General features: G+C 54.6%; 8 protein-coding genes across 8 annotated transcripts; 3 read left to right on the forward strand and 5 right to left on the reverse strand.

Annotated features, from left to right (window-relative positions):
* Positions 1–2265: 2265 nt before the first annotated feature.
* BDP81DRAFT_333123 (uncharacterized protein) lies at positions 2266–3925 on the forward strand (the record flags this gene model as incomplete). The annotated part of the gene is made up of 3 exons (XM_060585649.1): positions 2266–2499; positions 2622–3647; positions 3719–3925. 3 exons carry the CDS (start codon positions 2266–2268, stop codon positions 3923–3925), a joined length of 1467 nt encoding a protein of 488 aa, XP_060438935.1.
* A 319-nt stretch (positions 3926–4244) lies between these two features.
* On the reverse strand, positions 4245–5338 carry BDP81DRAFT_333157 (ATP adenylyltransferase; the record flags this gene model as incomplete). The annotated part of the gene is made up of 2 exons (XM_060585651.1): positions 4245–5135; positions 5210–5338. 2 exons carry the CDS (start codon positions 5336–5338, stop codon positions 4245–4247), a joined length of 1020 nt encoding a protein of 339 aa, XP_060438936.1.
* A 260-nt stretch (positions 5339–5598) lies between these two features.
* On the reverse strand, positions 5599–7101 carry BDP81DRAFT_440543 (inositol phospholipid synthesis protein Scs3p). The gene is made up of 3 exons (XM_060591520.1): positions 5962–7101; positions 5721–5909; positions 5599–5661 (listed from the first exon to the last, which is right to left on the reverse strand). The coding sequence occupies exons 1-2, from the start codon at positions 6850–6852 to the stop codon at positions 5808–5810; spliced, it is 993 nt and encodes a 330-aa protein (XP_060438937.1). The 5' UTR covers positions 6853–7101; the 3' UTR covers positions 5599–5661; positions 5721–5807.
* Positions 7102–7882: 781 nt separating this feature from the next.
* Positions 7883–10350, reverse strand: BDP81DRAFT_399880 (glucan 1,3-beta-glucosidase; the record flags this gene model as incomplete). Its single annotated transcript, XM_060588617.1, has 3 exons — positions 7883–9741; positions 9794–10039; positions 10095–10350. The coding sequence occupies 3 exons, from the start codon at positions 10348–10350 to the stop codon at positions 7883–7885; spliced, it is 2361 nt and encodes a 786-aa protein (XP_060438938.1).
* A 233-nt stretch (positions 10351–10583) lies between these two features.
* BDP81DRAFT_141265 (uncharacterized protein) lies at positions 10584–11357 on the reverse strand. Its single transcript, XM_060581834.1, has one exon. The coding sequence runs from the start codon at positions 11267–11269 to the stop codon at positions 10790–10792; it is 480 nt and encodes a 159-aa protein (XP_060438939.1). The 5' UTR covers positions 11270–11357; the 3' UTR covers positions 10584–10789.
* A 2131-nt stretch (positions 11358–13488) lies between these two features.
* Positions 13489–14267, forward strand: BDP81DRAFT_454953 (uncharacterized protein; the record flags this gene model as incomplete). Its single annotated transcript, XM_060593010.1, has 3 exons — positions 13489–13518; positions 13716–13827; positions 13945–14267. The coding sequence occupies 3 exons, from the start codon at positions 13489–13491 to the stop codon at positions 14265–14267; spliced, it is 465 nt and encodes a 154-aa protein (XP_060438940.1).
* A 1962-nt stretch (positions 14268–16229) lies between these two features.
* On the forward strand, positions 16230–17001 carry BDP81DRAFT_440548 (uncharacterized protein). The gene has a single exon (XM_060591521.1). It carries the CDS (start codon positions 16254–16256, stop codon positions 16581–16583), a length of 330 nt encoding a protein of 109 aa, XP_060438941.1. The 5' UTR covers positions 16230–16253; the 3' UTR covers positions 16584–17001.
* Positions 17002–18379: 1378 nt separating this feature from the next.
* Positions 18380–20561, reverse strand: BDP81DRAFT_454954 (WD repeat domain-containing protein; the record flags this gene model as incomplete). Its single annotated transcript, XM_060593011.1, has 2 exons — positions 18380–19370; positions 19423–20561. 2 exons carry the CDS (start codon positions 20559–20561, stop codon positions 18380–18382), a joined length of 2130 nt encoding a protein of 709 aa, XP_060438942.1.
* Between the last annotated feature and the right edge of the window lie 58 nt (positions 20562–20619).

Consider the following 20619-nt stretch of genomic DNA (forward strand, 5'->3'; position numbering starts at 1 on the left):
GACAGATCTATCCAGCACTTGAAGCCCCACGCATCCTGCAAGCCTCTCCTGCACGTTCCCTTCTAGACAGATTCGGTCCAGGCTGGGTGGAGTCCCTGGTCGGCAAAACGGGGTCCGGGGCCGATACCATATTGCCGGTATGCAGCATGCTGAGAAAGGAACCGCTGGCTGATATTTCAGCCCTGTCATGGCACCGGGGAAGGGAGGGTTGTGGACCGACATCCACGAAGTCTCTGAGTCCGAAGAGAGACGAGTTGACGATGCCGTTTTCGTTATCTCCCACGTGGACATATTTTTCTGCGCCGATCTTTTCTCACATTCACATTGTTGCCCCCATTGTTGACTTTGCTTCTTCTAGCTTTCTGATCTCCTTCTGCTTTCGTCTCGCAAGGGTCCTTGTAGAAGAACATGCAAACTTCGCAGTGACGTGTCAAGCCAAGTACACTTCCGTGATCCCCACTCTCCGCAGCCCGTGATCTAGATCTCGGCATGCACGATTTTCTAGACCCCCTAAGACGTAGTAGGAAGACTCATACCACAACTGTGCTTGTGTTATGTATCTCTGCGTAGCCCAGATCGAACCAGACCCAGCTCCAGACCTTAACCCGGGCCTCCGCCAGTCTAAACTTCACTTGTTGAGGAGGAACGGGCGAGAGTCTTCCTGCATGAGCCCGGTTACCTCACGAGCCAGGGCCCAAGGAGCCGGGATCAGTAGGTCAGCATCGAATGGCAAGGATCCCGGTCTGCCAACCGCATACGACAGACGACAGGCCGTTGCAATGATCAAACGCCTACAGCGGAAACGCCACTCTGGCCGGCAGTACCTCCGCGATCTTCCTCTGGATCCAGATTCCCATGACCCCCCTTTGTCTCAGTAAACACACGCCGAAATGGTACCTGCCCCCTGGTCGTGGGAGAGACCTAGGCTCGTGGCTTTTTGCACGGGGACGATCCTACAGGGATACCGTCCAGGGTACGAGTGTTGCTGCAAGTCGGTACCCGGGAGCGATGGCGGTTCCAAATCGTTGACGATGAGTGTGGGCCTCGCAACCTGGTGATGCGCGATCGAGCCCTAGTGGTGTAATCCAAGCTATCCGTCTGCAGATGAGCACACTGGCTGTCCTGATCCCTGAGCCCACGCACAAATACAACCCATCCTGTCATCCACGCGCCGAAGATGTACCCGGGCCGTAGGCACCGCCCGAGAAGTAGAATGATACCCTGCAGTTTGGTGGGGGACACTTCGAAGGAGGCTGAATTCCGACAGCTTTGAACGGCCCAGTAGAATGAAAGGAGGTATTCTCGACCTTCCAAACCTCTATGGAATGTCCTAGCTGATGATCATCAGTGTTGGCGGAGGCGGCTCAGAAGCCGGCCTGGACAAATAAAGCGGCTTCGGATACGCACGATACCCAAAAGGTAGAGGAGACCTCATGTATGAAGCTCTTCTGGGTGAAATACTCGAGAGGAAACGGGATAATTAGTAGTCGAAAAGCGCTTCCATCATCCCGTAGAATCTTTGAATGAAACCAAACCCGGGGTCTGCGGAAGGAACAGCCGAAATTCGACTTCGTACTTGAAGAGGCCATCCTCCCGTCAAACCGACGATGGCACGAGCCGGCGTCAACGGTTAATCACCCTTATTTCATCATTTTTATCTCAACAATCAGTCCTCGTCGAATTGACTGTTTCTCTTCATCGAATACAGCTCGCCTCGTGGCCATTAATGTTTATTGCTTCACAAGTCCTTGTCCTTACGTATTGACCCCTGAGCTCGAGCCTCCTCCTCCTTCTCCTCCTGATATCCGCCACGAGTGACTGGACGATTTCAACCGTCTGCTCAACCGTCTGCTCATTGGCTATCGGCATCAAAGAGCCAAAACGTCTTCCCCCTGACGTCCAGCCACGAGAGAGAACTGGTTCGTCTCGCCACCGCTCCCGCTGGTATCCGTGGATCACCCCCTATACCGCTCTTCTCCCGTCGAAGCGAACGCCATTTCTTGCTCTTGTAGGCATCCGTGGGAACACCTGGCGGGATCCCACGCTTGCATCTTGCATCAACCGCTCTAAAATTCTTCACTGACCGCCGAAACCAACCACCCACAACCTTATCCTTCTTCAACGCACAGCCGGAAGACGACATCATTGCTTGCGAGTTGAAACCCACACAGAAGACACCGATAGAAATTCAGCAGAAGGAGCGGTGAGAAGCTCGGCTTACTTCAACTTCGCTTCTTGGTCCACCCGACGGTCCGTCTACTCAAGATGTTTAAGGTCGCTGCCCCTTGGGGCTTCCATGGCTCGGACATCTTTGCCTTTGAGCAGGATATGAAAGTCAAGGCACAGCAACGCTCCAACATCCGACGCCAGAGGAAACTGTTCGCACGCAACACACACAAGATTCCTTTCAACTTCAGATCCACCCAGCAACCGGGCGTCATGTCGAGTGAGGATTGGTCTTTGGCCGTCATTCCAGACGGGGTCCAAGACAGTTTCGAGGTGCGTTGGCTCTTGGTTCCCATCTCTCCTCCTTTCTTCCGTTCGCTCAAAACTCCTCATCATCGCCATCAACATCTGAGATGTGATCAAGGACATTGCTGACTTCCATCCTCTTGCCTCAGGCCCAGCAGCTTCGGAACAGATACCTAGCTGGCACCGCGGGCAGCCCGTACGTTGACCCTGATCATGGCATATTCTTTGCGAGAATGCAACGGCTTGATGGTTCTATGAACGGCAAACGACAAGTCATGGATCAGAATCAAACATGGCAGCCCTTTGAGGTGGCCGATACCACCGACGTCCAGTCCATGTTCGCTCCGATGCCGTATCAATACGATGTCTCGTCTATTGATGGCCTTCCACTGTCGAACTCCAACGCCTTATGCCATGGCATGTCCACATCCTCTCCCGTCTTCACGGCATCGGACGCAGGCACTAGCTTCGGCAGCTTCTCTTCTGCTGGTGCTCCTCCCATCTTGCTCGACTCTTCTTCCTTCAGCTCGGCGGACGGCAGCGCCATCATCACCAGTCCTTCAGACCAGTTCGAGTATGCCAATTCGCCCTTCGCCTCTTCATCCATGGTAACTGAAGACTTCAACGGCATCGAGGCGGCTCCCCCATCACCACCACCATTCTCCGAGCCAAACTCCATCCTCTTCTTCCCTACGCCGCAGGAGCAGCTCGTCGAGCACCAGCACCAGGTGGATAGCCAACAGGTGGCCATGAACACAGCCGTCCTGGAAGGTGGCCATGGCAGCTTCAGGGGTATCAAAGCCGAGCAACAAGTCTTGATGTCGAGGCCTAGGAAGGAGCTCCCCGAGAAGCCGCGCTCATCGCGAAACGATACCAGTAGTTCCTCCCGTCGCAGGGCCTCTCCGGTTCGCAAGCCTGTTCCCTCTACGCACAAGACTGAGCTTCGCCCGAAGCAGCCGAAGCCTTGTCCGGCACAGCCTGCTACAGTTGATCTCGCAGAGCGTTCGGCCAAGGACGAATACCTTCTCAAGGCCAAGCAAGAGGGCCTGACGTACCGCGAGATCCGGGTCAAGGGAAACTTCAGCGAGGCTGAGTCGACTCTTCGTGGACGTTATCGCACCCTTACCAAGAGCAAGGAGGCACGGGTTCGCAAGCCTGAGTGGACCGACAAGGACGTGAGTTTTCCCCAGCCCGGCTTCCCATGATGACTATTTTTCTTGGCATCCAGCTGACTTATACATCGCAGGTCCACCTGCTTCAGAGAGCCGTCCGCAAGTTCGCCAAGGGTAGTGATCCCTCTTCCACCAAAATCCCCTGGAAGCAAGTCGCCGAATACATCCAAAGGAACGGCGGCTCCTATCTCTTTGGCAACGCCACTTGCCGCAAGAAGTGGGACGAACTTGTGCTGGTTGCTTCGGGCCACCAGATAGGTGTATACGGCGCGATGGAGTGATGAAGTCGATTGCATAGAGAGTGTGAGTATAGTCCGAGAAGGCACGGGACAATGCGATCGGCTTTGGTTCTTGGGGCAACGATGTGATGGACAGCGGAATAGTAATTTTTGACAAGTGACATGTCGATTGATGGTGGACCATCGGTGGTTGTATTCGTATGGAAATCTCGGTATCGGGTGGTATGTGGCTGACTTATCATGTTTGCTTTTTATTAGTTAGAGTCCTGCCGCTGGGCCAATGTTTGCTTGCATCGCATCTGCAATGTGTGTTTGCCCCCTCTTCCTTTTCTCCATGGACGTGCATGATGTGTATGTGCCTTCACAGCTTTTTAATGTGGCCTCCGCCGCCATCCTTGGGAACGCCGATTTTTGACAAAACTTCCAGTAATTGGACGCCGTCACCGTTGCCTCCTGACCTTAGCGCATCCCATTCGGCCTCATTTTTAACCAGAGCCGTGCCCGCCAAGACGGTGCCGTTGAGAGCGAGGTTTCCTACGGCCGTACCGTCCTTGAAGATGGTCGCGCCCTCGGCAAGTCGCGGCAGTACGGCCAACCGGTCACTCGTCATAGCAAGATTGTAGCTGATGCGTGCGCCGCCATTCCCAGAATCGTTCACAGCGCCGGTGTGAGCCTCCACTGCATCAACCGCCGACCTGAAAAGTGATAGATAGATGCCGTGAAGTTCATCCGGCGTCATGTCGCGATGTATCGTCTCCGCAAAGGTCAAGAACGGCAGGCCGGAAATGTGCTGCGGGCCAAGCTGTTTCGCCAGCACATCCCATTCCGCGCCGTCGGGGAGACCGTCCATCATCCGCGCCACCGGAAGCAGCTGGATGTGCCGATGAGGCTGACTTGCACCCGAGTGCGAGCCGCTGTTGAAGAAGGCATAGAGCTCGCCATTATGCCCCTGATGTTGTTCGCCGTACTGTCTGTAAGCCTCTATGCAAGAGTAGGTTGCCGCCAGATCATCGCGCTCCAGAGGATCGGTCTGCTGTTTGAACTCTTTGGTAGCCAGGATAAAGTGCTCCGGAACGATGGCGAACTTGTTCAGCACCAAGTTGTGGCCCGAAGACGATGGGATGTCGGCGATGAACAGCAGCCCCTTCTCGGGACTCTCAAAAGGATCAAAAGGCTTGCGTGGCTCATCTGTCTTCTTGGGCTTCTGCGCGACCGGCTTGTTTGCTAACGCGGGGGAGAAGCGTAGTTGAAACTGAGCGGAGGAGTTAATCGAGTTCCTGTTCAAGTTCATGCGAGAGATATGTGATGCAACGCAGACAGACTCACCGGGGTTGAGTTGGCGTTGAGCACTGTGACTTGGGTTGCATAGTAGGTCAAGTCGCCATTGGAGCGAGCCTTGTTGAAAGCTGCTTTGACAAGCTCCGGCAGGTTGACTGGGGCCTTGATTGGAGACATTCGTCTATCTGGTACGGGTCAGAGGGGCTGAAGTAGAGTGTGTTGTCGTTGCAACGTTGGAGATAAAGAGGAAGCGGGAGGACGGAGGATGAGGTCACTTTGAGACGGGACGGGGGGAGCTACGGGCATCCCTGGACCCCACCTCGGCCCCCACATTCACCATCCTCACCTCCTTCACCGAGATTCTCACCGACCAAGGTCTACACCGAGGAGGCATCAGTCACAGAGACACAATCACTTGGGGCAAAACAGTAGTCTATGAACGGATTATTGAGTGGTCGGAATGGTGTGGTTCGCTCCGGCTCTGGGAGTATTGCAATTCACTTGACGAGCTGATTATTAGTGGGCCGACCACACGAATCGAGATCAATATCGACGTTACTTTCGAGTGGAATGTATGTTTCTTTTATTATTGAGGCGTAAATGCCCGTTTTCGACTGATTTTCTTCTATGTGATATCCCGGCTGGCCTATATGCCAGGCAGACCGACGACTTGTCGTATAACAGGGACGAACCGAGGGAGAACGTATACGCCATACAACGCGGTAAGAGCGGTAATGAGACCGGTGACCTAGGTTATACGTTAATGAGGTTGTACAAGAGCATAAAATTTGGCACTGTACCTTTTCAAACCACGTGTGGAAGTAGATGGCAGTCATCAGGAGCATCCAAGAGCTCAGCATGATAATGGCAGCGGCAAACTTGCCACCCAAGCCCAAAGCATCTCCAGAGATAGGTTCTCCCTTTAAACCCTGTGCCTCGACCGTTGCAGTCTTTGTAGCGCCGTCCGTCATCACAACGCTGCGCTCTTCTCTCCTTGAGCCTCTCCAGCGCATCACCACCCATCCAACCTCGGACAATAAGAAGCCAGTGCCGAGAACCAGGAGGAAGACATGTCCAGAGATGTCGTGGCCGCCGCGCCAGCGTCCGCCAGATGCCTTACATGCGACCGCGGTGAAGACCTCCTTGGCATCTCCTTCGCCCATCTCGACCTTCTCTTCAATCATCTCGCACTTTCCACCCGTCCAACGGAAGCCACGATCAATAATGGCCGGGCCGAAGAACCATTGTGTGACAAAGAACCACCAGCTCGTGACCAGCGCCCAACGCAATGTGCCCTGTACGCGCGCGGTCGCTTGTGCAGTCGCGGGGTGTGTAAGGATGAAGCCGAAGAAGGCTGCCGTGATCCAGAACCAGCCTCGCTTGACGAAGATGACGTTGAATAGGTTTGACTTTTGCGCAAAGTACGACGGCGCAGAGTCTTGTGCGTGGGCTTGTGCTGCGGGGTCGTAGGTCGACGAGCGGACGTCGGGAGAGAGAAGCGAGAAGACGGTGCCGAAGAAGAGAATGACGGGGAAAGCGGCCAACACGATCGTCTCGATTGGCGTGGGCAGATAGGGGCTGTTTCGCGTCGTCTTGAGGGGTGTCGAGGGCGGCGACGTCGTTGCACCGTTGAGGTCGTCAAGTGCCCGCCTGGTCTTTGACCGCAGGTTTGCTGCTGGTGGCGTGTCCATCGCGATGGTTTTTAGTGTATGGAAGGGAATTCGGAGGGTGTGTTATCGCATAAAGGGCAGAGGAAGCCGAGAACGAGCGGGATCGTGAGTGACGACCGTCTTTAAATCGGTGGGAGGAATGGCGCCAGAGCTTGGAATTGGAAGAAATCGATGCACAGAGTATGACGTTGCTGCCACCTCAAGCGAGGTACCGGAGAAAGGTACGTACCCTGCTTGGGTCACGGTGGCTGAACGCGGACAGTCGGCCATTGGGAAACGCCGACCGGCGAACCATCGCCTCTCCTTTTCGGTGAAGGTCACTCGCCGCCTCACACCGAGGATCAAGGTGAGGATTACAAGGTGAGGACACATTGCGAGAGAACTTGAAAGATGCCAAAAGAAGATGGGGGGGGGGGCAAGTCACGATGCCAAATCCTGACTCTATCATGACACCTTCATTGTGTTCTGGCCCATCCTTGTTGGTGAGCACAATGAGAGGATCAAATCTCACAAGTTCGCAATCACGGAAGAACGAGGCGATATTTTGTAAAACGTTGTTTCATTGAATGGTATCAAAATGCCCTTGGGCAAAACAAGAATGTCAATCCCGCCGTAGAAAACCCTCGTGTTCTCACGATCCACGGCTTAATCCCGTTTTCTGGAAACCTTAAAACTCCCTTGATGCAAGTATGCCTCCTGCCAAAACCCATAGCATGAAAAGGGGGTTGGTGGTAAGGACATGTAGCGACACACCACTGGAGCGGCCGACTACATCCGAAAGAAAGTAAACAAAGTCACGATCCTAGACAATAGGCTCGTGAACGTGATCATGGACATGATGGACGTGGTTGGCTCGGTGATCGGTAATTCCCTTGGGGATAGGAAAAGCTTCACCTGGCACGTACGCATCCGCGTATCTTGGAGCGTACGAGAGCGGCTCAATCTTGTGCGGATAACGACGCGCCTCTCGGGGCACGTAAGCTCTCTTCTAGAGGGATCCAGCAACCGCCTCGACACTGTACACCGCCACGTCCTTGATGTTGTCCCTCTCCTAGAGGGGAGCCTGGAACATGGCCACGGTGGCGCAGAAGTTGTTGCGGTTGTCGGCGTCGAGGGCGGCGCCCTTGCCGTTGACAGTAACCATGTTGATGGAGGCCTTGGTGCTGAGACCAAAGAACTTGACGTCCGAGTTCTCGAGAGAGACCATGTGGTCCTGGCAGTTGTTCTCGCCGACGCAGACCTGGTCGTAGTTGTTGAAGAAGCTGTACAGGCCGGCACCGTAGATGAGAATGTCCTTGGAGTTGATGGCGCGGACACCCCAGGTACGGGCGCACTTGTCGTCCTGGCCGGTGCAGAAGGTCTCAAAGTTGGGGTCGAGGATGGCGTTGTTGACCGTGAAGGGCGTCTTGGCATCGGGGTTACCCTGGAAGTAGGCCGTCTCGGTCTGGATGTGAGCCATGTAGACGTTGGAAGCGTTGTTGAACTGATAGTTGTAGAGAACGCTGTGCTCCGAGGCGGTACCCCAGAACCAGGTGCCCTTGGTAGCCTCGCAGAGAACACCACGGCCGTTGTAGATGTTGATCTGGGCCTTACGGTCGGGGAGGTCGAGCTCGTGGTCGGCAACCCACCACCAGGTGTTCTCGAAGTAGCCAGAGGACTCGGCGGTCATGTGAGTGAGAAGGTAGGCGCCGATGCACTCGGGGTTGGCGGTCGTGGTAACGTTGGGGTTCTTGGCGCACTTGTCGGACTGAAGCTGGGTACCGGCACTGCCTCCAATGCGGAAGTGGACATCCCAGAGACCGGCGGCACCAGGAGTAGAGCCAGCGATGTTGTACTCCATAAGGATGGCACCAGCCTGGGGACCCTGGGTCTGGACGATGATATCGCTCATCTCAAAGGTGCCAACATCGCCAGTCTTACCGATGCGAAGCATGACCTTGGGGTTGGCCTGATCCTTGAAGGCGGCACCGTTGGCCATGAGAAGAGGCCAAACCTCGCCGGTAATCTTGAGGTCCTTGGGAACATCGATAGTGTCGGAGATGATGTAGGCACCGTGGTCAAAGTAGACAATGTCGTTGGGACCGGCCTTGTTGAACAGAGCCTGGATGGCAGCGGTATCGTCGCTCTTGCCGTCACCCTTGCAGCCGTTGGCCTTGGCGCTGAGGAACGAGCTGGCGGGAATGTTGGAATACGAGGGCTTGCTGCGGGTAACAACCTTGCCATCAGAAGCGAGAAGACCGGCGGGCTTGACAATGGCATCCTGGGCAGCTTGGACAGCCTTACCCTGACCGGCAGTGCCAGTGTAGGTCTTGCCCTGGATGAAGGATCCGACCTTCTGGTTACCAGCGAGGACGGTGGCCTTGGTGTCGACGATCTGGACGGCGACGGGGACGTTGGAAGTCATGTCGACGTTGTCGAGGATCAAGCTGCCGTTGGTGGACGAAGACGCGGGGTTGTAGGCAGTCAGAACGCCGACAGGGGTGTTGCTAATGACGCTGTCGAGCAGGAGAACGGAGCCGACGGTCTGCGCGCTGGCACCACCGTTGGACATGTCGATACCGACACCGCAGTTGTTGATCTTCAAGTCCTGGAAGGTCCAGAGCCAGTTCCAGTTCATGTAGACGGCCGTCTTGCAGTTGTTGAATGTCATGTTGCGGGTAGTGAACTGCTGCGAGCCCATGAAGGCGCCGTACTTGCCTCCGTTGAAGGTCAGGTCGGTCATGAAACCTCCGGAGCCGTTGTCGATGAAGATACCCTGCTGGACGTTGGCGTCGCCACCATCGGTACGCATGTTGAAGACGATGTTCTGGAGACTGGTAGCCTGGGCAACCTGCCAGTGAATGCCAGCACCAGAGGTGAAGGGCATGCCGGTCAAGTCGATGTTGAAGTTGCGGACAAGCTTCCAGAAGTCTAGAAGAGGTTAGCAACGTGAAATCTCAAAATACTTAGGGGGATAACTCACTGTTCTGGTTGGTATGGGCGTTGTTGCCCTGATCGTCGTACGGGTTGGCATCGATGACGGCCATACCGGTGAAGCTTGCAGCGGCCTTGATGGTGGGAAGCTGGGTGGCATCTCCAACCATGTGAGTGTAGTACTTCATGACAATAGGCTTGGAGACAACGTAGGTGCCGGCGGGGAAATAGACGAGAGCAGGAGTGGTAGTCTGAGAGTCACAGCCAAAGCCGCAGCGGTTTCCCTCGTCCATAGCTAGTATCAAGTCAGCAAATTATTATTTTTCCTCAAGAGAGAGGGAATCACGTACCAGCCTGGATGGCGACAGTGTCGTCGGAGGAGCCATCACCCTTCGCGCCGAAGTCCTTAACGTTGCGGAAGATCTTGTAGTTGGGGTCACCGAAGGCAGAGACACCACGGCGCTCGATCGAGGCGACCCAGAAGCCGGCGGCGGCATCAGGAGTGGCAGCCTGGGGGACAGGAGCCGGGGCAGGAGCGGCGAGGACGTCCGCCGAGAACAGGCGCAAGGCCAGGACGGCGGCCGTAAAGACCGTAGAGAGACCCATTGCGAGGAAGCACAGCCAGCTGTATGATGTTCTCTTGTTGTGTTTGGAAGGTTGTAATGAGGGTGAAGACTGAGAAGAAGGTTGGCGGTTAGCTCTCAAGTCTCAACTGAAGTGATGTTGAAGGTATCGATGATGAAGGAAGAAAATTCCAAACAAAACGCAACTTCGAGGTAATGTGGAAGAAGCTCGAGACTGCTCGAGCAAAGTTGTTTCAAAGAAAGGAAAGAGTTGAATATTTGTGTTTTCTTTGACCAGGCCGGGGTACTTGAAAAGTGTGATAGGGCTTAGAAGCTGATGACCCTCGATATCGACATCACGAACCATCCACACCTTAAGTATGAAGGGCGCGTGAGTGTCAGTGACTAACCGACAGTCGACTCGCACCGGCCCGCTCTCCACGAACAGCATTGTTGTCAGTGACTAAAAGGACCGCTGTGCATCACAAGCCTGGATCATGTCCTATTGTTCGCCCTTCAGACGAGACAAGGTCTCTTTCACTCGGCGGGACCCCCTCGACGCAGACTCGCCCGGACTCAGATGACAGGTCCCACGTCACGGTACTCTTGGAGAAAGATACCATTGCCACCAACCCAAGAAGCCAAGAGGAACCAGATATTAAGAGCCGAGACAATAGGCCGGTGGTTCGGGAGGGTGTAGGGAAAAGGGAGACGAGCCACGGGACCGGAATTGAAGAAGAACGGCGCACAACACTCACCAGAGAGGTTGAAAAAGTGACAACGGATGGCGGCCGATCGAGGCTCGGTTCTTGGTGCAAAGAGTGACTTGGAACGAATCGAAACAGCAGAGAGTGGTATATTAACCCTCTTGGCTTTGGATATACGCAACGAAAAGAAAGAACGTCGATGGAGAGGACGAGGGTGTGAGGTCGAGACAACAGCAGAGGGAAGGGAGGGACCATAAACTTAAAAGAGGTTGACGGCGAGATGATCGTCTTATATCGACCTTACCTTTTGGGCAGTCCCCTGCCTCGCCAGACGATTTATCGCCATGGTGGCGGCGGCAGTCAGACCTCTCCTCTCAGTCTGAGGCAAAGCAGGGCCCTGGATCCCGGTTCACAACCCCAAGAGCCGTCCGTCAAAGAAAGGTACGGATCCTCAACGACTGGATCTCGGCCTTCTGGGCAGCCAAGCAGGGCCAGTAGGGTTGTATCAACTTGTGTGACCGGCAAAGGGAAACTGAATGATTGAGTACCAGTGAAAGGGGGGGGGGGGGGGATATTGGACGTCCGTGGCCCGCCCGAGCTCGACAAAAACCTACGAATCCTAAGCCAACAACAGCTAACCTTAGTCCTTTCTTTACCACCACCCCTCGTCCAGCCGACTTGCCGCGCTGGGTAGGTAATCCTGGCAGAGCACAAAAATGCGATGAAACAAGAATCCAGAGGGCGGCGCTATTGGTTGGGAGGGGATATAGCTTCAAACAGAGCTAGGATGGGGGTGTGGTACGCTGTGAGGTGTTGCCAGCAGCAGACAGAGTAAGTCAAGCGACGTGCGCGCGAGGCGAGAGAGAGTGAGAAAGAGAATGAGAGAGAGATGCAGGAGACACAGAGAGAGAAGCACACGCAAGTAGTTCGGACGAAAAGGCCCTGTCCGGAGGCAGTTCAGGGGGTTGGTCAATGCGATGCGACAGCAGCCCCTAGTCCAGTAGTCCGGGTTGGGCCAGTTGGACCACCGGACCCCCCTTCAACCTGACGATCTGTCGGCATGCTTCTGGAATATCCACCGTTGGTGGTGTTCTTGTGGTGAGAGGTTGATTGAATCGCATGCAGGAAAAGGTAAACGGCCCAAGGTTTGGTTTCCCACGGGACTGTCATGATCCCTGCAGCGCCTCCGTTTCCCGCATGAAAATGATCTTCCGGGCGAGATCTGTCGGTCCTTGAGGCCTCGCCTTGATGATGGGATGCAGGAACCTGGCCACTTGGGCAGCCGATTCAAGGAAAAAAGGAGACTCCACGTGCAGGGAGAGAGAGCAAGCAAGCGAAGGCGGAGGATCATCGAGCCCGCCCCCAAGGAGACTGTGGACATGTTGACGACTCATCCACGTGCCATGCTGTGGCTGGAAGAAACGCATCGAAGCTGGCTACTGGGAAACAGGCAGAGAGAGAGAGAGAGAGAGGGGAGTCAACTCTACTCCGAGACGGACAGCTGGTTGAACAGTCAAAGATGAGAAGAAGCAAGGTCAAAGACAAGACGGAATCATGTCCTCTAGTTGCAGAGAGGTCTTTGATCTCCGAGTACTGCATGCATTCTGTATGGCTCTTGGAGTTTACCTTCTACCCCCGTCTTGTCCAATGTCTCGTGCACAAAGGGGGTAAAGTACTGCTGTGTAATACTCCGTACCAATGTCGAGAGGGGGAACAAAACAAGACGCCGGCGGCTGTTCTCCCTATTTCGAGGTCCTCCCATCCCTTTTTTCGCCTCTTGTGCCCCTGGCTTGGCCACTTTGTGTTCTCTTCCCCACCAAAGCCGCCCCTCCAGGGATGAGCAGCAGCAAGGATCATTTCTCTTCGATGAGCAGGCACAGCAAGGACAAGGGTAGGATCAAGAGGCAGCGAAAACCAGCCAGAGTCACCAAAAGAGCCAAAAGAAGTTCTGGACAGCCGACATGGAGTGGCCGGGGTAGCTGAGGATCGGGCATAGCGCCGTTTCAAGCCAGTACACCCTCCACCAGCGGCAGACGCCTTCAGCGAGCACAGCAAGGGCTCAAAGAGAAATGGTTTGATGGGGTTCGCGTCACAGAGCTGGGCGCGTTGCGACCCGATCCCGCAGCGGCACTGGCTGTGGTTGTGCGTTGGTGGCCGTTGGTTGGATGGCAGTTGTTCCCGCGGGAGATGATGAGGAGGGGAGGGTCCCCAGATGGGCGAGGCGCTTGTGACTCTGTCTTGTCTTTTGACTCTTGACTATGAATATCTCCCTCTCATGTCCTACAATGTCATTTTACTGCGGTGACTAGACTCAGAAAGTTGGACGGCCCGGTTGTCTGGAACTGTTCTATGACGGCATCGAAGCGCTCACAAAGAGGTCTCCCATGAAGTAGCTGGGTTCCATGGAGTGGCTGGCCGGGCATTGACTCTGTACGACCTGTCAACTGAAGCCACGCCACACAAGTGACAAGACGATGGCCTCCCACAATGGTACATGGCGTTCTGTAAGCATGGGCTACCATCGGGCCCCCTTCTCAACGACTGGAGTTTTCACCCGTGATGCTGCTCCTTGCGACCCTGGAGCTCGTGATGAGAGACGGCCACTCGGGTCTGCTGTCTGCCTCCAGTAATCATTTCTTCACCAGCGACTTGCCTGATTCTCTTCTCAATATTGGAAGCTACTGCACTACCACCCCGCAAGGCTCGATATTCTCGGCCCTTCTCCAGAGTCAAGCGCTGTCACATGAGAAGAGGTTTAGAAAACAGTAACCTGCTCCGTTCGGCGCGTCACTTTCACTTTGAGAAGGTTAATGGTTTGTGGGGAAGAGGCATCGCTTCGAGTCTTACAAAACCCGTCTTGCCCAAAAGGGATGCTAAGGGATTCGATCAAAGAGTAGGGTATTTGAGTCGCATCTATTGATGGGTTATAGTACCACTTCGCCATCAGCGACGGCCCTCGGCACGTCAGGCGGAGGGGATATCCCGTCCATCGAGCCCGAATGTATCCAGGATCCGTCTGACGATGCCGGCGGTTTACATGCCCCTTGCAGGAATCATGTCCGCTATCAACCCGCCAGGACAGGCCCGTGAGAAGTACCTTTGTCGCATCGCTACCAAGTCCGACTACGACTACGAGTCTACGAGGGTTGTCGACGACCAGACATCAGCTGCGCGCAAGAGCTCGTGCAGGAAACGGCCCCAGCTGGACATCAAGTTACTGGACCGCATGCAACCGCTGGATCGCCGTACCTGAATACACCCATGCCTAATGCAACGTTGAAGCCTCGAGAGCACATCACTTGCATCGCGTGCACTAGGCAGTCGATATGCTTACTCTTGCCAAGTTGTCATGACCTTGCGGGCCTAGTCTGAGTTCGTGGATTTGGTTTCTGGAATTGCGGATCGTAGATACACTTTCCATTACGCTTTGCTGAGACATATCCGCACTGCATAGATGCGCAACCTTGGTATGTCTATTGAGTCTCTACCTATCGACGCAGGAGTCGACAATGGTTCCAAACAGGCGCAGCTTCACAACATCCCATCTTTGCCAGTGCAGCCGTTTCGAAACGTTCGCATTACCTTTCCTGTTCACAGTACACCAATGTCGCTTTGTGATTCACTCTTCCCTGGTTGTTCATGTGCCCCCCAAACTCTGAATCCTTCCATGAGTGCCCCGTAATACTATGTAGTTGAAGAACGTTGGTACTATTGATGCTCAAACCTCTATTCTTACGAATTCGCCAGAGTCATGCCCTCTTCACGGGCCCCCAAACCCACCCGTCAAAACTTGATCGTCCCGCGCACTCTATCTGCGCATCGATGATCCTATTCCTGGCCTCTTGACATGTCCATCGCCAAGCTGTTACACCCTGCGCCTTAATCCCCCAAATTTCCCCCATCAAAAACAGCGAGCATAGCAGAAGCTGAGCACTCATAGGACACTTGCGACTCGCGGGTACAAAAATACAAGCGACTCTTGTCCGCCGCCCCCTTTTAGACTTTTAGCTGCATGTCACTAGAGTCTAGAGACAGCTTTAGCAAACCCAGGACCACCATGTGCCGCTTGCCGCTACACCACACCCGTCCCCCGTATTTCTGACGGAAATTAACCTTCATGAGTGAAGGCTAAAGGGACGATTCTGGACCCAGAAAGTTCAGAAACCTCTCCCTCCTCCCCCAAAAGGGACACAAACGGTTGGCGACATCCCTCCGGTTGAAAGCCTGCCTTTGCCTGGCTTGGCTTTGGGTTCCTTCACAGCGTAGCTTCAATACTCAAAATCATCTCTAAACCGGGTACATCCCAAAATAAGATCTACGACTGCCGCCTCTAGCCTTCTTTCTCAGGGGTTAGTTATTGCTCGTTCTCGCGGTCAGGTGGCGTTGTCCATGTTCCCCATGTCCACATGGCCTGGGCACCTTGTGAGTGTTCGTTCTATCGACTAAGGTATTGTAACGTGTGGTGGGCTCTCTCGCGAATCGAATCGTGGAGTCGTGAGACCTGGGGTGAACCCCAACCTCTTCCCCCTTCGAATCCCATTATCCCTCCTGTGTCCATCCATCCACCCCATGTCCTCGTGGCAGTTTTGCGCGCTCATCCACCTCTTCCTAGTAAGTCGTGACCTTTCCTACCTCGCAGATCCTCCGCGTCGGTCGGCGGGTTGGTAGCGCAGATCATCCCCACGGGACACTCGAACAAGTCTAATTTCCCCAACTGCGTCAAAGCCGCGTGGTCTAGGCCGGCTTCTCTACGGCGTCATTTAATTCTGCGGTGCGGTGATTTCTTGAGGCGCTGGAGGCCTTGAGGTATTGGAGAGGGAGTCCGGGGTTGAATTACTTGGCATGCGCGGGAGGCAGGATATTCAAGCCACGGAAACATGAGACCGAGGCGCTTTCGGGGCCATAGTTCGATCCGGCGGGGTGAACAAAAATACCTCCCTACCGGGCACTGCGGCGGATCTACATTCCGGCGGCAGGCATCGTGAGATGAAGACAAGAATACACCAAGCAACATGAGACGAACACATGTAAATGAACTCCCTCACCTCAGGTTCTGTACTGCCCATCCGGCCCGACCAAACAACGTCGCATCCGGCACCATCACGGCGGCTCTTGTGTATGTTCAATGTCTAATATATACGGACTATGTGTTCCTCCTCAATTTGCCCCCAGCCATACTCAAACCTGATGTCTGGGGCCGTGGATGCTGAGGGGGAATGGGGTCCGGGGAAGGACAGAAATGGAAGGTCGGTTTGTGATACTCGCAACGATCCCTGCTCTACGGCCCTGTTTCAGCTTTCATCTTGACTCTTGGGGGATTTGGGGGTTCTTGGAACCAAAGCCTCTCACTCGAATTTGGCCCGAAACAACTGCTCAAGACAATTTGCGGATAATCCAGCTGAAGCGACTTTTGGTGTTCTTCAACGCATGTGACTTTTGGCGATACTTGGCGAGTGCATGTGAGATGCTACGGATATTCGGTCGATGGCTCTTTCAACCTCGGTGTCCGCGAGACAGCTACACACGATATTCTGGTCCTCCTACTCAGTCGCCTACGCACCAGCCTTAGCATCTTCATGACGATGCCTCATGGACAAGACTGGAAGCTGGATCGGCAGCCCAGAGCCTTGAACCATCGAAGGAACTGATCTAAACATACTGCTTGTTTGATTCACTCTGTCCAAATGGCGGCTGAACGATCCCAATTCATCCGAGTCTCTGTGCACCCCTCGCCACCAGCTGTTGGTATCGTTGAGATGAACGCCGTCCCACCGTTGACTGAACGACACTGATTCTGATTATCACTGATATCGCGCACTCCCACCCTCATAGTCAGATCACCAGCTTGAGGTCAACCACAACCATGATCAAGGACCCATCGAGGTCAACCCTAACAAACATGCGTACTTTCTCAATGCCCAAGCACGCTGCATCCTCGCGGCGCCTCGCGGTTACCGGAAGGCACGGTCCGTGATCTGTCCAACCCCGTCAGTCGCCCTTTGACCACGAACTTCTCCGTGTGTCAGGTCCGCATTAGGCTGATCTCAATCATCCAGTTCCCGCCAACGTGCTCTCGGACCGTGGGCGGGACGTGGGCAAGTTCAAGATGAGATTGGCTCCCGGGCTCGAGTCCGAAGTATAGACGGATCGAGTCTCAATATCCTCTTCGACTTTACTCCGTAGATTGCGCAGCTTCCCGGGGCTGTAAGCATGGAGCCAGGCGTGGAGAGAGTCTCCACCATGGACTCTACTTTGCATGCGTGGGCTTGATGCTGATCGTTGTTGTGAACCGGACACCCTTTGCATCACATCTCGCTTGCATTTAGACGCATACTACATCCCCCAATTCTCACGGAATCTACACCTGCAGCAGACAGCACAAGAAACAAGCACCTGTACCAAAGCATCTCAGTCCGGCGGAACGAACAGAGAAGACGGTCAAGCGCAGTACAGTACTTCAAACTTGAGCCTAACATCCCCATCTCCATCCCAATTCAAGGCCTCACAAGTAGCACAGACTCATCCGTTCTCACCACGCCGATAATCAACCCAAGACGCGCGGTAACCCCCCACCACACCAACCTCGAAACAAAAACCCATGCAAAGTTGCAAATGAGGCCCGGCCGACCGGCCTTCAGATAATAAAATCTTGTGAGTCGAAACGAAATGGAACGTCTGATCTTGCCGCACACGTTCTGAAACTCGAATGGACAGGAAGTAAATTGCTACACCGACCGCGCTAGTTTGGTAACGAGGCTCACCCCCGTACGACCTGTCTTTTTCCCGCCTCGTTCGCCCATTGACTTTTTGTCTGGCATGAAACGGCTGTTTTCTCCGCATTCTATACCATGAACCCGTCGTCTCATAGCATGACAGTGAAGAGTGGTAGATCAGTGGCAAAAGTGTCACCACACGGGACATCGGAATCATTGGTCACGCAAGCGGCAGATGATGAACAGTCATGGACAAGGACAATATAAGTGATGGCGAAACAGAGTCTATAATGCTTCTATCCAGTAGCCGTCTATGCAACAAAGCCCAGGATGCCATGCAAAAAGAAGAAAGTCCAGTCCAAATGCTTGAAAGGATCCCAACCCGAACGAAAAGAAACCAAATCTTGACCAGACACCCGCAATCCCAATGCAAGCGGTTGAGTATCCATCATCATCCAATGCGCCTCCGTGAGGGTTCTGTTCTTTCCAGAAATCGCCTCATCTTTTTTTCCGTATAACTTCTAATACCCCGGATCGCCATCGAGTCATGATGGTTGAATAAAAGGAAGAAAAAAGTCGTAAGTGAGGGCGGTCCAGCCTTGCCGCTCTCGGTATTAGGTTATTATGTAGGTTGTATGCGTCTTTCATGCGTCTAGATGTATCCGCCCTCTATTTCGCAGGTACCGCCACTGCTCTCCAGAGCCTCGATGCCGGGAACATCGGCGCCAAAGTCCATGATGAGAATCTTGGGATCTTGTCCTGTGCTGACGATTCGTCGGTAGTCGCTCTTCGCGCTCAACACCCAGCTAGCGTGCCATCTTGGGAAGTCGAGCAACTGGCGACCGGTCTCCATGTCAAAGACCTTGATATCAGTGTCGTAGCTGCCGCTGATGAGACGTCCGCTGACCGAGTCGATGTGCAGGCTGCGCACGAGGTTATCGTGGGCCTTCATCTCGCGAAGACACTCGCCCGTGTTGGCGTCCCAGATGCGGATGACCTTGTCATTGCCAGCCGAGGCGACATATCGACCGTCTTCAGAAAACTGAGAGCATGCCAGGCCCTTGGTGTGACCCTGGAATTCCCGAATGTTTTTGCCAGTATCAATGTTCCAAAGCTTGACGCGGAAGTCGCCAGAGCAGGACACAATGGTGTTGCCGCGCATCTGGACCGCATTGACTGGGCCAGAATGTCCGCGAAGCTGGCGAAGAAGAGTGCCGGTCGCGCGATCCCACACGCAGATGCTGATGTCCTTGCTGCAAGTGATGATGTGCTTGTCATCGAACGCAAGATCCAGCACCGCCGCAGTGTGATGCTGAAGACGACGTACGGGTCTGTAGCCGGAGCGAACGTTGTACACAATGCAGCTCGAGTCGGATGATCCCGTGACAAGCATTCGGTCGTCGTATTGTAAACACAGAATCGATGCCTTGTGATGGGTGGGGAAAGAGACCATGGCAGGCATCGAGGGATTGGCGCGCTGGTTATCGGGGAGAGTTGCGTAGTGGACCGGCTGTCCATCCTCGTCAAGAAGCAGAGAAACGTCGTTTACGACTTCTGGCGGGCCAATGACCAAACGACACTCGAATGTCCGCATATCCCAGACTCGGATCGTCTTGTCGCGAGAACCGGTGATGATCTTCGTTCTGTGCAATCGTTAGTTGAACACGTTCGCCTAAAAGAAGCCTTGATACTCACTCATCAAACTGAAGGCAATAGATACTGTCCAGGTGCCCGTTCAGATAGACGGGCTTAGCCTTGCCCTCCTTCCATCGCTGGTCGAGCTCTTCCTTGGCCTTGTATATCTGTTTCCAGTTAACGTCCGGGTTGATGGGCGGGACGCCCTGTCCGGTTCCAGGTTGGACAGGTAGACTGGTAGCGTAGGTTCCAGTCTTCTCGCGCAAGAATGACTCTCTCCAGACGTGTTGGTTCTTGACCATCTGCTGCCATTCCCGCGAAACTCTACTTGCAGCGCCGAGAGCCGTTGCATCCAAATGGGCGAGAACCTGGATCGCTAGCTCGACGGGGAGCTGCGAGATGAAGTTGATTCGGCTGATGTTCGCGTCTTCCACCTCCGCGTCTACATCTGACTCGGCGCCAGTGACAGTGATGCCGATGCCGCTCTCGCGATCAGTGAAGTCATCAGAGGAAGCGCGAAGCCATTTGTTCTGGAAGGCCTGGTTCGAGGCCGCGGCAGAAGCCTTGGCTGCAGCGCCTGTGTGGAAAGGGATAACAGGCGGCGCGATTCCATTCCCGGGGAGTGGCAGGCAGGGGAAGCAGTGGTCAGACGTGGAGGCGTCGCTTTGTGTGTCGGGGCCGTGGGATGTCTTGGAGTGACGGAAGCTGGTGGCCTGGCGAAGGCGGTGCCAGTGTGAGTTGGCATGAGCAGTGCCGGGACGCTGGTGATGTTGAGGCTCCTCCAGGCCGTGGGCACCTCCGATCGAATGTCTTTTGTGGTGGTGGACAATGCCCTTCAACGAGATGGACGCCCTACGGAACATGCCCTTGATGCTGCCATTGCCGTTACCACCCGCATGTGTTCCGTGACCGTGCTTCAGAGCGTTCTCGTCGCTAGGGCCGGCGTGGCTTCGAGATCGCTCGAGGGAGAGTTCTTCGAGATGGCTTGACAGTTCTGGTTCGATGTGGAAGATGGAGGACTTGCGGCGCCATGGGAGAGAAAGACTCATGCTACGAAGGCGATGCTGCTGGAAAGAAGGTCTGGCGTTGGCGTGCCCGTCAAAAGCATCTTCCTGAACGGCGGAAGTGGATGAGGGCTCGTCGTAAATGGCCTCCTGGGTCGGAGCCCAATCGGAGAGGTTGTGGATGCGTGCAGACATGGTGTAGATGCGTACGTCGACGTCGGCGGCAGTCGCCCAAGGACTGGAACTAGAAATC

The sequence above is a fragment of the Colletotrichum phormii genome (genome assembly GCF_030913505.1).
Source record: "Colletotrichum phormii strain CBS 102054 chromosome Unknown BDP81scaffold_32, whole genome shotgun sequence".
In the NCBI taxonomy this organism is placed as follows: Eukaryota; Fungi; Ascomycota; class Sordariomycetes; order Glomerellales; family Glomerellaceae; genus Colletotrichum; species Colletotrichum phormii.